At 44.1% G+C, this 16,883-nt stretch overlaps 1 protein-coding gene across 2 annotated transcripts in view; it reads left to right on the forward strand.

Moving 5' to 3' along the window:
* Nucleotides 1–16,883, forward strand: part of CCN4 (cellular communication network factor 4) — a 143,128-nt gene that overhangs the window by 107,753 nt on the left and 18,492 nt on the right. Inside the window, exon 2 of one of the 2 annotated variants that reach the window (XM_077493369.1) lies at nucleotides 15,269–15,545. In XM_077493369.1, coding sequence (XP_077349495.1) covers nucleotides 15,269–15,545 — 277 coding nt within the window. Of the gene's footprint in view, nucleotides 1–15,268; nucleotides 15,546–16,883 lie in introns of those variants that run through there. The other variant, XM_077493370.1, reaches the window with a different exon arrangement.

Consider the following 16,883-nt stretch of genomic DNA (forward strand, 5'->3'; position numbering starts at 1 on the left):
ATAAATGCCAAGAGCAGTGACACCCCAGAGAGCGCCGATTACATGGCCATCAGAACTCAGAACTGGACCTCCATGGGCCTCGGTGCTAATGTGTTAGCTGCCCCACACTGATTGCCTCCAACATTTTACGGGCATATTTATATAGTAGGCAATGTGACTTTAATGTGACTTTAACCACTTCAGCCCAGGAAGATTTGCTCCCTTAATGACCAGGCCATTTTTTTCGTCAAGGCGCTGCGTCACTTTAACTGACAGTTGTGCGGTCGTGCGACGTTGCACCCAAACAAAATTGACGTCCTTTTTTCACACATATAGTGCTTTCTTTTGGTGGTATTTGGTCACCTCCACGTTTTTTTTTATTGTGCTATAAACTAAAAAAGAGCAATAGTTAAAAAAAAATATATATATATATATATATATATATATATATATATATATTTTTTATATATATATATATATATATATATACATTTTTTTTTTGTTTGTTTTTTTACTTTTTGCTATAATAAACATCCCCCCAAAAAATTTAAAAAAATAAAAAAATTCTTCATCAGTTTAAGCCGATCTGTATTCTACATATTTTTGGTTTAAAATAAAAAAAAATCGCAATAAGCGTATATTAATTGGTTTGCGCAAAAGTTATAGCATCTACAACATAGGGGATAGATTTATGCCATTTTTATTATTATTATTATTATTATTTTTACTAGTAATGGCGGTGAACAGTGATTTTTTGTGGGTCTGCGACATTGCCGCAGACAGATCAGCCACTTTTGACACTTTTTTTTGGGACCAGTGACATTTATACAGCGATCAAAGCTAAAAATAGCCACCGATTGCTGTATAAATGACACTGGCAGGGAAGGGATTAACACTAGGGGGCGATCAAGGGGTTAAGTGTTCCCTAGGGGGCAACACAGTGGTGTAGTGGTTAGCACTTTCACCTAGCAGCAATAGGGTCACTGGTTCAAATCCTGACCACGACACCATCTGCCTGGAGTTTGCATGTTCTCCCTGTGCCTGCGTGAGTTTCCTCCCACACTCCAAAGACATGCTGGTAGGTTAATTAGACCTTGTCTAAAAATTGGCCTTAATATGTGTAAGTGTGTATGCCAATGTTGTATGTGTTTTTAAGCGTGTCAGGACCTTACAGGGAAAAAGGACCACGCAAAGCCGCAGATGGACTCTGGTGGCAAGAAAGCGCCCTGAGGCGATTCAGTTTACATAGGTAGCGCTATACAAGTCACTTACTAGGGAGGTGTTTCTAACTGTGTGGGTGGGGGGTGGGGGGCTTGCTGAAGGAGGAGAGAGATCGCTGTTCCTAATTGTGGGAACAGCAGATCTGTCTCCCCCCCCCCGAACAGAACGGGGATCTGTCTGTTTACATTGACAGATCCCCGTTCTGGCTCTCTCAGGAGCGATCACGGGTGGCCAGCGGACATCGCAGCTTCTGGCCACGCACATCAGCTCCGGCGTCCCGCCCCCTAGAGGTCTTAAAGCAGCCGACGTACAATCATGGCAATTCACCCAGGTGAGCCAACCTGCCGCAGTAAAACTGCAGCGGCTGGTCTTTAAGTGGTTAAATAAACATTCTCTGGTCTGTCATTCACAACACATATACCAGGAAGATTGCCATGCAGTGAATGCATGGTGAATGTTAAATTCCCTGGTTTAGAAACACGGTCCTCCATGGCCCATGGCATGGGTTTGGTCTGCGCTTGGCATGAGCTGGACTGCCCTGGGTTTGGTTCCAGCAAGGTTCTGCAAACTTCAAAATATTTCATGAAATGTCATTTACTGGCATAGTAAACTATATCTTTTTTTTCTGCTTTGTAAATGTTATTTTGCTGTACCACATCCTACATGAATGCAAAAAAAATATTGCATATAAGTGTGTGTATCTAACTATCTATCTCATGAAACAAGTTGATATCGCCATCTAGTGACCATTACTGAAACAACACCTGCGTGTACATTTCTTGAAAAATTCTCTTGTTTCCTTCCCTGTTGTAAAATGCAGATTTAAAGCTGACATTTATTCTGATTACATTTTGCCTTCCTTGGTTCATCCCTACCACCTTCAACATGCCACTTAGAGATGATCTCACAATTTTTCTTGATGGGCATTTGACCGAACGCCAGACACACGATCGGATTGTTGGCCAACAAAACTGTGGACTTTTGTCCAAAGGGCGTTGGCCCAAACTTGTCTTGCATACACACGGCCACACAATTGTTGGCCAACAAATACGAACGTAGTGACATACTACGGGGTTTTTCAGCTCTTTAGCGCCACCGTTTGGGCTCCTTCTGCTAATTTCATGTTAGTAGAAGTTTGAGTGTTGATTCGCACTTTTTATTTTGCACTTTTCAGTTAGTTTCTGAATGGCCGTTCATCAACCAGCTATGTTGCGGAATCGGAGGAGATAACGTGTTATTTATTATTGGCCTTGGAATTATTGCTTTGACGTTATTTTTTTGGTTGAATAATAATGATTTGATTTGCTATATTTTCCATATTTTTGGATGCATAGAATGCACTTTTTGGTTAGGGCCGGTTCACACTGCGGGCGATGCGAGGCGACACGACTCGCCTCGCCGCAGTGTGACAAGTCGCCCCCGTTCTGTACAATGGAACCGTTCTGAGAGGAGCGACTCGAGTCGCTCCGACTCAGAAAAAAGGTTCCTGTACTAGTTTTGGGCGACCTCGGGGCGACTTGCATGGACTTCTATACAGAAGTCATCTGCAAGTTGCCGCTGAGGTCGCGGCAGGTCGCGGCGAGGCAAGTCGGAGTCGCCTCGCCTCGCCTGCAGTGTGAACCGGCCCTTATGTTCTATTGGCAGATATCATGTCTAATTTTATTTGTTTTCTTTTTTTAATGCACAATAAAAAAAAATGTGTAGAATAATACTTGGCTGTGTGTTTTACTTCAAATGACAGTTTGGGAGTAGGCAGTTACATTTAAAAAAATACAATGTAAAATTGACAAGGGACACCAACATAGTTGTATCTTTGATCTTAAAAACTACGGGATAATGGTGTTGTGGTAACTTGCCCAAATAAAAAAACAAACCAAAAAAAGCATTATAATATTATTCTTGACATCACCAGAAAAAAAAAGCCTTTGGAAATGTGTTTGCAATAACTCCATCAGTATCACCAGCAAATCAGCTTCATTATTGTCCCATTAAAGCAGAAGAGAATTGTGCGCTGCATTTCCAGATTTCATAATTTGCTGCGTCACGAATATTAATTCTCCATTACGAACGCTAGTTTACAAGACCGACTCGTCCTTGCTGCCGAACACGCGTGTTTGTACTTTGGACTTTTGTCCGATGTACTTGTGTACAGACTTGTGTACACACCCTCAGAAAATCCGACAACAGACATTTGTCCGCAGAAAGTTTGAAAACCTGCCATCCAACATTTGTCCACGGAAAATCCGACAACAATTGTCCGATGAAGCGTACAAACAGTCGAATTTACTGTGAAACAGCCTGTCATCGCACATTTCCCGTCGGAAAGTCCGATCGTGTGTACGAGGCTTTAGCCCTTTCAGTAGATGCTGTGCTTCATATATAGAAGCTGCGTTTTCCCCCCACTACTATATACAACAGCTTTCTTCCTCCTGCTGTGATTGGCTGTTAAGGAAGGGTCAGGTGCCAAACGCCTGCTGCGTCCTTAGCAACCAGTGACGTCACCCGGCCCCATTCACTTGACAGATATGAAACTCTGACCCAACCATCTGAATGTCGCAGCTGAAATCCAGACTCATCAGACCAGGCAACATTTTTCCAATCTTCTGTTGTCCAGTTTTGGTGATCCTGTGCCAATTGGTAGCCTCAGTTTCCTGTTCTTGGCTGACAGGAGTGGAGCCCGGTGTGGTCTTCTGCTGCTGTAGCCCATCTGCTTCAAGGTTCGATGTGTTGTGTGCTCAGAGATGGTATTCTGCATACCTTGGGTGTAACGAGTGGTTATTTAAGTTACTGTTGCCTTTCTATCATCTGGAACCAGTCCGCCCAGGGGCGGAGTGACAACTCATGGGGCCCCCCGAGCAATTGGAGATTATGGGGCCCCCGGGCAATAGGAGGTTATGGGGCCCCACAGTATACACACACACAGTATACAATCACACAGAATACACAGACATGTTTCTATTGGCTGAGAAGGTACTGGAGAGGTGGGGCAGCTATAATCTTGGGATTTTTAGACCAAAAGGATGTCGGTAAGGGACATTTCAGCGACAGATGTAAAAAAAAAAAAAACACAGATTTTTACATACTGTCCCTGGTTTTATTGAGGCTGGCAACCCTGATGGGGCCCCCTAGTGGCTCGGGGGCCCTCGGGCAGTGCCCGAGTGGCCCAATGGTCAGTCCGCCCCTGAGACTCCCCTTTGACACGAACAAGGCATTTTCCTCCACACAACTAACTCACTGGATATTTTCTCTTTTTCGGACCATTCTCTGTAAACCTGAGAGATGGTTGTGTGTGAAAACCCCAGTAGATGAGCAGTGAGAAGGACATTTTTATATTCCAGGTATATAATATATAATATGAGATTTAGCAGTGGCTTCATTTTGAGATGGTTTGTCCTCTACTTGTCTTTCACTGTTCCAATCAAGTTAATATTCAGTTGAAACCTCTTATAATTCACTATTTTGGTTTCAAGGTCATTTCAGTCTAAAGTGTATTAGTACTTTGCTGATGTAATGTGTAAGATAAGGCGGCCCCTACAATTAAGCTGGTTACTGTTTAAAGTTTCTAATTGTCCAAATTTGCAACTGTCCTTCATGGTCACCCACTGATGACCAGATCTGAGGATACGGCCAATTACTACTCTGTAAATAATCAACTATCCTTCCTTTGCTCTTCTCATTTCATATGTATAGAAATCCTGCCTCTGCGCTTAAAGTGGTGTAAACCCTTACAAACCACTTTGACCTACAGGTAAGCCTAGATTAAAGCTTACCTGTAGGTCCAAGAAATATCTCCTAAACCTACACAGTTTAGGATATATTTACTAAAAGACAGGCGGCGCTCAGGCGCACTATCGCCGTTAGCGGCATGCCGCTGCTAGCGGCGATATGGCGTTAGTGGCGGCTCTCGTGCGCATGCGCGGGAGTGACATCATCGCTGCTCCAGTGCTGTGAGTGGCCGGAGCAGCGATACCCAGAAGAAGATGGACGCTTCGTGCTACAGGGGACAGCAGTGACTTCGCTGGCTCCTGTGTCAGGTAAGTGACACATAATGGACTACTATGCAATGTGATGCGATGCATAGTAGTCCATTATGCTTTACCTTTGCAGGGAGACAAAGAGGAAGTAACACCCATCAGGGTTTACTTCCTCTTTAATAGACTAGAACCGTTGTATGTCACTCTAATGCCGTGTACACACGACCGGAACTTTCCGGGAAAGACTAAGTCCATTCGAAAGTCCGTTCGTTTTGACGTGATGATGTAAGACGGGACTAAAAAAGGAAGTTCAATAGTCAGTAGCCAATAGCTTCCCTTACATCGTATTTGGTCCGTCGGACCAGCACACAGATGAACGGTTTTCCTGATAGGAGTTGAGTCCGTCGGACAGATTTGAAACATTTTCTATTTCTAGGTCCGTCGGATTTTGAAAATTAAAAACGATCGGATTATTCCACACACGATCAGATTATCCGACGGACTGATTCCGTCGGACCTAGTCTGGTCCGGTCGTGTGTACGCGGCATAAGCAAAAAGTGTCCATCAGTGGCGGCCGGTGGAATTTTTTTTATTGGGGAGGGGCAGCAAACAGTATGCCACCCCATCACCAGCGGCTTCCCCTGCTTGGCAGCGGCCTCCCATTCTCCTGCTCTGCACGGGTGATCATGGGAACAGTGGCAGCGGCAGCTCCCGTTTCCTCCCTCCTCCTCGGCGGCCAATCGGGAGTCTTCTCTTTGCGGCCAATCGGAAAATGGGTCTCACACCCGCTTCTGAATTGCCCGGACTGAGGATCAGCATTTTAACAGTGAATGAATACTCGCAGTTAAAACAATGATCCTCAATCCGGTCATCTCAAAAGCATGTGTGAAACCTGTTTTCCAATTGGCCGAAAAGAGAAGATTCCCAAAGGGTGGGCTCCATTTACATTCTCTGTGTCCCGAGCCCACCCTATTTTGAAGCCTCTGGTTCTAATTAGGTGCTTCAAAAAAAAAAAAAAACAATGTAATTTATGCACCCTATGCCCTGAAAGGGGCCGGACGCATTAATAGGGGGTGGTAGTGACGGCCGTGCATGAATCGATCCATTGCATATAGGGGGTGGCATGGAGAGAGGGGGTGGCGCCCGGGCGTCCCTAATGGACAGGCCGTCACTGTCCCTTTGTCTGTTCTCTTGCTGCAGCTCATCCTCTGTCAATTGGGAACAACTGATCAACTCTCATTGCTGAACCTCAAAATTTACATGACAGCAGTTTTTGAAATGCTCAGACCAGCCCGCCTGGCACCAACAATCATACCACCTTCAAAGTCACTTAAATCCCCTTTTTTCCCCCATTCTAATGCTCAGTTCAGCAAGTCATCTTCACCACTTCTAGATGTCTAAATGCATATATATATATATATATATATATTAGAAAGAAAGATTTTACGTTGCAAGAATCGTAAGAGAATCACAATCTTTTTATTCTAAGCAAACAAATTGTGATTCTTATTTTGGCCAGAATCGTGCAGCTCTAATATATATATGTAGGTTAGGAACCTTGATTTACGAGTAACGCGGTTAACAGGTGTTTTGAAAGACGAGCAACTTTATTTTTTAAATTCTGACTCGGTTTGCGAGTGTTGTCTCACAAAACTAGCAGAATTCAAGCTAATGGGGTGTGCAGTACCGCATTTGGCCAGAGGTGCAGGGGGGTGCCGGGGACACTCTGAGCGGTTCGGAGCAGTTCGGAAATACTTGGAATCACTCGGAAATACTCAGAAACGCCTGGGAATACTCAGTTTCCGAGTGTTTCCGAGCCTTTCCGAGTTCAGCCGAGCTGTCCCCGAGTATTTCTGAGGAACCGGAAATGCAGAACGAATTGTCTTTGTTTCCATTGACTTCTATGGGGAAACTCGCTTTGATATGCAAGTGTTTTGGATTACAAGCATTCTCCTGGATCGGATTATGCTCATAATCAAAGGTTCCACTGTGTGTATATATATATATATATATATATATATATATATATATATATATATATATAAACCACTATATTACCAAAAGTATTGGGACACCTTTACACGCATATGAACTTTAATGGCATCCCAGTCTTAGTCCGTAAGGTTCAATATTGAGTTGGCCCACCCTTTGCAGCTATAACAGCTTCAACTCTTGCAGCATGTGGCAGGTGCCTGTCCAACAGGCGGCAAATTTAAAGGGATGTACAGGTCCGCCCATTTGCCTGCCTGTGCCATTCTGCCAACGTACATCTGTGTGCGGCAGCCAGCAAGTAGTTAATGACATCCCTGTCTTAGCCCGTAGGGTACAATATTGAGTTGGCCCACCCTTTGCAGCTATAACAGCTTCACCTCTTCTGGGAAGGCCGTCCACAAGGTTTAGGAGTGTGTCTATGGGAATGTTTGACCATTCTTCCAGAAGCTCATTTGTGAGGTCAGGCACTGATGTTGGACGAGAAGACCTGGCTTGCAGTCTCCACTCTAATTCATCCCAAAGGTGTTCTGTCAGTTTGAGGTCAGGATTTTTTGCAGGCCAGTCAAGTTCCTCCACCCCAAACTCGCTCATCCATGTCTTTATGGACCTTGCTTTTGTATGGTTTTGACAGGTACCCGCTCCCACTTCCGGTCAGATCACTGCCTCCTCCTCCACCCCCCACAGCCTTCTGAAACACATCACAGCTCCAAGAAGACTGGGGGACCATTCACAAAGCGCAGAGCTGCTTGTGCATGCGCAGTTGGAAACCGGCTGTGAAGCTGGAAGGCTTCCTAAGGTGCCGACGCCTGGGCCTGAAGCCAATTGAAGAATCAGCTCGGGTGAGGACATCGCTGGATCCCTGGACAGGTGTCCTTATATTAAAAGTCAGCAGCTACAATATACGGAATTGTAATGTTTTGAGGGAAGACTTTATCAATGATGGGAGTGATTAAAAGGATTTTATTTATTCATGTAAAGCCTTTATTCCAAATGGTTTGCTGTAACTGCTTATAAAGCATGAGCTGGAGTTCAGCTTAACCACTTCATACCGCGTCCATAGTAATATGACATCCGCAGGAGGGATCTCCCATCCTGGGCGGGCGTCATATGACATCCTGGGCTAGGCCGTCTAGGGGGCGCACACGGCGCCGCGATACTTGGGAGCTGGTGCGCATGCCAGGTGGCCTCGATGTCCGCCGGGTACCCGCAATTGCCGGTAACAGAGCCGGGATCCAAGAAGGAGAGAGAAGACCGATTGTGTGTTCCCAGCACAGAGGAACATCGATCAGTCTCCTCCCCTTGTGAGTCCCCTCCCCCTACAATTAGAATCACTCCCCAGGTAACACATTTAACCCCTTGATCGCCCCCCCTAGTGTTAACCCCTTCCCTTCCAGTGACATTTATACAGTAATCAGTGCATTTTTTTAGAATGGTCTCAAAATAGTGTCAAAAGTGTCTGTGTGCGCCGCAATGTCGCAGTCACGATAAAAAGATCGCAGATCACCGCCATTACTAGTAAAAAATAAATAAATAATAAAAATGCCACAAGTCTATACCCTATTTTGTAGATGCTATAACGTTTGCACAAACCAATCAATATACGCTTATTGCGATTTCTTTTTTGTTTTTTTTGAAAAATATGTAGAAGAATACATATTGGCCTGAACTGGGGAATATTTTTTTTTTTTTTAAATTGGGGATATTTATTATAGCAAAAATTAAAAAATATTGGGGTTTATTTACTAAAGGCCAATCCACTTGGAAGTGCAGTCCCTGTCGATCTGAGGGGGACATGCAAGGAAAACAAAAAACAGCATTTTAGCTTGCACATGATTGAATGATAAAATCAGCAGAGCTTCCCCTCAGATTAAGACCCCTTTCATACTGTGCAGCCACTGTGCTTTACCGTCGTTTTAGCTATTTGGCCACTAGTGGGGTGGTCTTAACCCCCAGCTAGCAGCCAAAAAGGGGTTAAATCCGCCACAGCAGCGTTTTGCAGGTGGTATCGCAGTGCTGCCCCATTGATTTGAATGGGCAGGAGCAGTGAGTTCACCGCTCCAAAGAAGCTGCTGGCAGGACTTTTTCTGACGCCCTGCCAGCGCACCACTCCAGTGTGAAAGCCCTCAGGGATTTCACACTGGAGTGAATGGAGCCGCTTTTTTAGGGTGTTTTGCAGGCGCTTTTTATAACGCTATAGCGCCTGCAAAACGCTCCAGTGTGAAAAGGGGTTTATGCCCTGTACACACGGTCGGACATTCCGACAACAAAAGTTGTCGGAAAATCCGATCGTTCGGAACGAGGTGACGTTCGTTGCGTACGACGGGACTACATAGAGGCCAGTAACCAATAGCTTTGGTCTCGTAAATTTAATCTGAGCATGCGTGGCACTTCGTCTGTTGGAATTCTCTACAAACGATCGGAAAAAGTCAGATCGGATTTTTTTTAAGGAAAATTTTAGATCCAGCTCTCAAATTTTTTCCATCAGAATTTCCGACAGAAAAGGTCCGATAAAGCCCACACACGATTGAATTTTCCGACAATATAGTCCGATCGGACCTTATCAGTCGGAATTTCCGACCGTGTGTACAGGGCATTAGAGCGATTGCACTTGCAGTGGACTTGTAGTGCAAAGTGGATTTGCCTTTCGTAAATAACCCCCATTGTGTTTTTTCTTTCAAACTTGTCACTCTTCTTTTGTTTATAGCGCAACAAATACAAACCGCAGAGGTGATCAAATACCACCAAAAGAAAGCTCTATTTGTGGGGGAAAGATAAAGATAAATTGGGAACAGCGTTGCATGACCGCACAATTGTCATTCAAAATGCGACAGCGCTGAAAACTGTAAATTGGCCTGGGCAGAAAGGGGGTGAAAATGGCCAGTATTGAAGTGATTAAATGTGTTAGCGTATCTAAATCTAATCAACTAAACACCCAACATTTAAGATTTAAAAATAAATAAAAATTCACAGGGTGTTTGAGGAGAAACCTGAACGTCTGTGCAGCGCTTCTGAAATGCGAATTTGGGCTTGTTCACACCGGTGCGATTTGTCATGCAATTCGACAATTCAAAATCGCATGACAACTCACACCCTTTTGCCGCCACAATAACGGCTGCCTTAAAATTCAAATATTGCTATACACACAGTCTGGCCTCTGCGCTCCTCGCCATATATATATATTTTTTTCTTCCGGCGTTGTGCGCTCTGCCTGCTGGTGTAATTCTTGTGTTTTGGCAGCCATGTGCAGCGGCGGTGACGGTCTGCCTGGACTGCACTGCGCTCGTGGATAGCCCCCGGCCTCAGACATGCATTATCCAGCTATTCCCGGCGATGTCACCTCTCAGGAATGTACATCACAGCCGCCCAGATGAAAAAAAATGTCAGCAAACTTTTCCCTGTAACTTGTTCTTGCTGCGTCCGAGGAGGGGCCTCATCCTTCCCGGTTGGTGTCGGGCTCCGTACAGCGGAGTTAATGACTTTCCTTTCATCTTCTGATACTTTAGAAGCCATTAAAAGAGAATAACAGTCTTTGCCAAACCACTCGGGGATCGGAGGGGAAGGATTGCAGGCTGCGGCTCGGTGATTGACATAATCCCATACGGACGCCGTGCATTAAGATCTCGGCGCGCTTCCTCATATTTCCACTACTGCTGCTCGGGGTGAAAATCCCCGGGCTTAACATTTCATTCCGAGATGGGCGGAAAGCCATCGATGTGTGCCACCGGCTACGGGCACAGTCTATCATTTATCAGAAATTACATTGGATCTGTAATGGATTTCTTAGTGAGCATAAGGTACAGACTGCGCCAAAGTGATCTGTAATCTGACTTGTGTATATATATAAAATATATATATATATATATATATATATATACCCTGTTTCCCGTAAAATAAGACCTAGCGTGATTGTCGGTGATGGCTGCGATATAAGCCCTACCCCTCAAATAAGCCCTACCCTGTTTCCCCGAAAATAATCCCTACCCTGAAAATAAGACCTACAAGGGCTTATTTGAGGGGTAGGGCTTATATTGCAGCCATCACCGACAATCACGCTAGGTCTTATTTTCAGGGAAACATTTATTTATTTATTTATATACAGTATCTCACAAAAGTGAGCACACCCCTCACATCTTTGGAAATATTTGATTCTACCTTTTCATGTGACAACACTGAAGAAATGACACTTTGCTACAATGTAAAGTAGTGAGTGTACAGCTTGTATAACAGCGTAAATTTGCTGTCCCCTCAAAATAACTCGACACACAGCCATTAATGTCTAAACCGCTGGCAACAAAAGTGAGTACACCCCTAAGTGAAAATGTCCAAATTGGGTCCAAATTAGTCATTTTCTCTTCTTGGTGTCATGTGACTCGTAAGCCCCTGTACACATGGTCGGAGATTCCGACAACCAAATCCGTCGGATTTTGTCCGACGGATTTTGTCCGAAACTGTTGCATACACACGGTCGGACAAAGTTGTCAGAAAATCCGATCTTTCAGAACGTGATGACGTAATTTCGTTACGACGGGACTACGTTCAGGCTAGTAGCCAATAGCTTTGGTGTAGGAATTTGATCTGAGCATGCGTGGCACTTTGTCCGATCGGAATTCTCTACACATGTTCGGAGTATGTCCGATCGGATCATGTTGTCGGAAAGTTGGAAAACTTGGTCCGTCGGGTACTCCGACGGAAACAGTCCGATGAAGACCACCCACAGTCGGATTATCCGACAAAACGGTCCAATCGGACACATTCCGTCGAAATCTCCGACCGTGTGTACAAGGGCTTAGTGTTACAAGGTCTCAGGTGTGAATGTTGAGCAGGTGTGTTAAATTTGGTGTTATCGCTCTCACTCTCTCATACTGGTCACTGGAAGTTCAACATGGCACCTCATGGCGAAGAACTCTCTGAGGATCTGAAAAAAAAGAATTGTTGCTCTACATAAAGATGGCCTAGGCTATAAGAAGATTTGCAAGACCCTGAAACTGAGCTGCAGCACAGTGGCCAAGACCATCCAGCGGTTTACCAGGACAGGTTCCCCTCAGAACAGGCCTCGCCATGGTCGACCAAAGAAGTTAAGTGCAGGTGCTCAGCGTCATTTCCAGAGGTTGTCTTTGGGAAATAGACATAAGAGTGCTGCCAGCATTGCTGCAGAGGTTGAAGGGGTGTGGGGGGGATCAGCCTGTCAGTGCTCAGACCATACACCGCACACTGCATCAAATTGGTCTGCATGGCTGTCGTCCCAGAAGGAAGCCTCTTCTAAAGATGATGCACAAGAAAGCCTGCAAACAGTTTGCTGAAGACAAGCAGACTAAGGGCATGGATTACTGGAACCATGTCCTGTGGTCTGATGAGACCAAGATAAACGTATTTGGTTCAGATGGGATCAAGTGTGTGCGGCGGCAACCAGGTGAGGAGTACAAAGACAAGTGTGTTTTACCTACAGTCAAGCATGGTGGTGGGAGTGTCATGGTCTGGGGCTGCATGAGTGCTGCCGGAACTGGGGAGCTACAGTTCATTGAGGGAACCATGAATGCCAACATGTACTGTGACATACTGAAGCAGACCATGATCCCCACACCCCCAAGATGACCACTGCCTTGCTAAAGAAGCTGAGGGTAAAGGTGATGAACTGGCCAAGTCTGTCTCCAGACCTAAACCCTATTGAGCATCTGTGGGGAATCCTCAAACAGAAGGTGGAGGAGCGCAAGATCTCTAACATCCACCAGCTCCGTGATGTCATCATGGAGGAGTGGAAGAGGACTCCGGTGGCAACCTGTGAAGCTCTGGTGAACTCCATGCCCAAGAGGGTTAAGGCAGTGCTGGAAAATAATGGAGGTCACTCAAAATATTGACACTTTGGGCTTAATTTGGACATTTTCACTTAGGGGGTGTACTCACTTTTGTTGCCAGCGTTTTAGACATTAATGGCTGTGAGTTGAGTTGTTTTGAGGGGGCAGCACATTTGCAGTTCAGTGAGCAAAATAAGTATTTGATCCCCAAGCACAGATGTAAGACGTTTTTTGTAGTTGGTGACCAGGTTTGCTCACATCTCAGGAGGGATTTTGGTCCACTCTTCTTTACAGATCTTCTCTAAATCCTTAAAGTTTCTTGGCTGTCACTTGACAACTCGAAGTTTCAGCTCCCTCCATAAATTTTCTATAGGATTAAGGTCTGGAGACTCCATGACCTTAATGTACTTCTTCTTGAGCCACTCCTTTGTTGCCTTGGTGGTATGTTTTGGGTCATTGTCATGCTGGAAGACCCATCCACAACCCATCTTCAGTGTTCTGGCAGAAAGCTTCTCATCCAAGATTTTACAATACATGGCCCCATGAGTCCCCCTCCTCAAGAAGGCCCATTTACAGTCATGCCAGTCATGCCAATGAACATCTAAATGATTCAGAGAAGGATTGTGGTCAGACAAGGTCAAAATTCAGCTCTTTTTCCTTAACTCAACTCATCGTGGGGATCAAATAATTATTTTCCCCATTGTGTGTGTATATATATATATATATATATATATATATATATATATATATATATATATATATATATGAGAGTTCTTCAAAAAGTTTCTGGACTTTTTTTTTTTTTAACTCTATTAACGACTTCCCACCCGGCCTATAGCAAAATTCACGGCTGGGCAGTGGTTTTCTCATTCTGAGTGGATGTTATATGATGTCCTTCAGAACGGGGCGCTGGTGCATGCCCCCGGGGGCACACAGCGTGGCGATCTGTGGTGCTGCGTGTCCTTTGGATACATTGCATTAGCAATCACAGTGAAGAGCCTATAGTCAGCTGTGTCCAATCACAGATGATCACAATGTATATAGGAAGTGCCATTTATTGGCAATCCTCTCCTCACGCTGACAGGGCACGAGGAGAGGAGAGCCGATAAGCCGCTTTCCTCAAAGTGGTCATTGATGCCCACCAGCGCCCACCTGTGTTCCGAATCAGTGCCCATCAGTGCTGCTTTTCAGTACCCATTAGTGCTACCTTTCAGTGCCCATCAGTGCTGCTTTTGAGTGCCCCTAAGTGCTGCATATTAGTGCCTCCTCATCAGTGCTGCCTCTTCAGTGCCCATCAGTTCAGCCTCACCAGAGCCACCGATCAGTGCCCATCAGTGCAGCCTCGCCAGGGCCACCTTTCAGTGCCTGTCAGTGCAGCATCATCAGCACACATCACCAAAGGAGAAAAATCACTTATTAACAAAACTGTATGACAGAAATGAAGACTTTTGGTCTTTTTTCATTTGTTTAGTCAAAAAAAAAAAAACGAGTGTTGATTAACTACCACCAAAGGAAAGCTCTATCTATCTTTAAAAAATGATAAAAAATTTCATTTGGGTACAGTTTTGCATGAAATATCATTCAAAATGCAACAGCGCTGAAAGCTGAACATTGTTCTGGGCAGGAAGGGGGGTCAAAGTGCCCGGTAGTCACTGTGGTCAGGTTACCTGACAATTCGAAACTTTTGTTGGCCTGCCTCTCAAAAGCTTTATGCTTTCTCTGCCCTCAGTCATTTTCTACCTGATCATTATATGAAAGAACACAGCGCTGGCATCCCTTTAGACATGCATTCTCAAGCAACTGATCAGCAGATTGCACAGCTATTGTCTGCAGCATCCAGTGGCCAGCAGGGAGGAACATGCTTGTCTTTAAAATGTCATATCTTCTTGATCTCTACTTTTGTTGGTTCTGCAACAAAGCTTTTTGCTTTCTCTGCAATCAATAAGTTTGTTCCTGAGAATTACATGGAAGAACACATCACTGGCATCCCTTTGGACATGCATGCTCAAGCAGCTGATCAGCAGATAACACAGCTATGGTCTGCAGCACAAAGTGGCCAACAGGGAGGAACATGCTTGTCTTTAAAATGCTAAATATGCAGGAGCATTTGTGAGAGTGTAGTGGGGTGAGAGTATTAGTCTATACAGCCAGTGCAAAGTGTTGGGTCTGGTTTGATGTAATTATTGTCCAATCCATCCAGTAGTTCATCCAGCTTTTGATAATTGATTTACTTCTTTTTTTTTTCTCTCTCGCTGATATAAACCAGAACTCGTTTTTTGCTAATACGTTTTTTTCTTGTGTCATTCACAGGTCATTTTACAAAACACGACCACAATGCCTCCAACCCCTGCTGTTACAGAAGAGTATGTTCGGGTCCAGTACTGTAAGTGGCCATGTGAGTGCCCCCCAACTCCCCCTGTGTGTCCCCCTGGGGTCAGTCTGGTCACAGATGGCTGCGACTGCTGCAAGACCTGCGGCAGGCAGCGAGGAGAGAACTGCACAGAGGCAGACACGTGTGACCCACACAAAGGACTTTATTGCGACTACAGCAGGGACATGCCTAGGTACGAAGTAGGTGTCTGCGGACGTAAGTATCATATATATTTTATGCATTTATGTGCATGTCATTGCTCATTTGCATTAACGTGTCAACCCTTTCTACTACCGGTGCTGGGTGCCTGACAGCTTCTTGTATCTCTCAGACACCCTGTGCGATATCTGTGTCTGGGTTCCCAGCTCCGCCCACTTGCAGCAGACATTGTAAGCGGTGCTTCTCTTCTTCTAGCCTTCTATATAAAACGTAACTTCAGCCTAAACTTGTTTGGTGGGGAGGTTAGGATGGCAGCGACTAGACATGTGCAATTCGTTTCCTTCCCGAATTTATTTTTTAACGAATTTCCACAAATTCGTTATTTCGGAAACATCTGAATTAACGAAAATGGTTTAACGACTTTTTCTGAATATTCGACTAATTCATAAATTCGTAAATTCTAAAACCCGAAAATTCTAAAATCTGAAATAATAACTAACTGTTAAATTATAGCTATTGCAATTTCCTTTAAAATTTGGATGTTAGTGAACGTAACAAATGCAAATGTATCTGAAATAACGAATACCGTGCCTAAACTAATGGAACGTAACAAATTAATAATAATAAACAACAATAATAATAAAAAAAAATTATTATTATAATTATTATTTATTATTCATATGTTCCGTTCCATTTGTTTAGATGCGACATTCGTTATTTCGGAGAAATTTGTAAATTCAGATAAACTCGCATTTGTTACTTTCACTAACAGACAAATTTGAAAGGAAATTCCAATACCTATAATTTAATAGTTTGTTATTATTAGTTAATTATTATTTAGAATTGTCGGATTTTCGTTCTTTCCGAATATTCCGATTTTTTTTTCTTATTTTCTTATTTTTTTAATTTATGAAATTGAGAATTTAGGAAATTACAAATTTTCGAAGGAATGGCTCGAAAAACTAAAATATATAAATAACAATGAATGAAACGGAAACGAACACATTTTTCGGCAGTGCACATGTCTATCAGGGACTTTCTTCAGTTTTTTTCTTCTGTATCCTCATTTGGGAAATTTCCCATCACTTTTTATCCCTGTGACACAAGTGGGGTCACTGGAACAGGAAGGCACAGAGAGCAATACAAAAATATGATAAGTCCCTGTGACCCCTGGACAGGAAGAGATGGGAAATTAACCTCATTGGGACACAGACAGCAAGGAAAAACTAACAGTGGTTCCATCCCTTCCACACTTTATCCCAAAAAATGTTGGCAGCTGAGAATTGCTGTTTTTGAGGCTCCATTCACGGGATCTTGGGCAGAATCGCCGCGATTCTCCCCGTGATCTCAAATCGCATTCCAACCGCATGCAAACCCACGGGTCAGGGCCACTGT

The sequence above is a fragment of the Lithobates pipiens genome, unplaced genomic scaffold (assembly GCF_037356315.1).
Source record: "Lithobates pipiens isolate NorthernLeopardFrog02 unplaced genomic scaffold, aLitPip1_a1.2 Scaffold_19, whole genome shotgun sequence".
Lineage (NCBI taxonomy): Eukaryota > Metazoa > Chordata > Amphibia > Anura > Ranidae > Lithobates > Lithobates pipiens.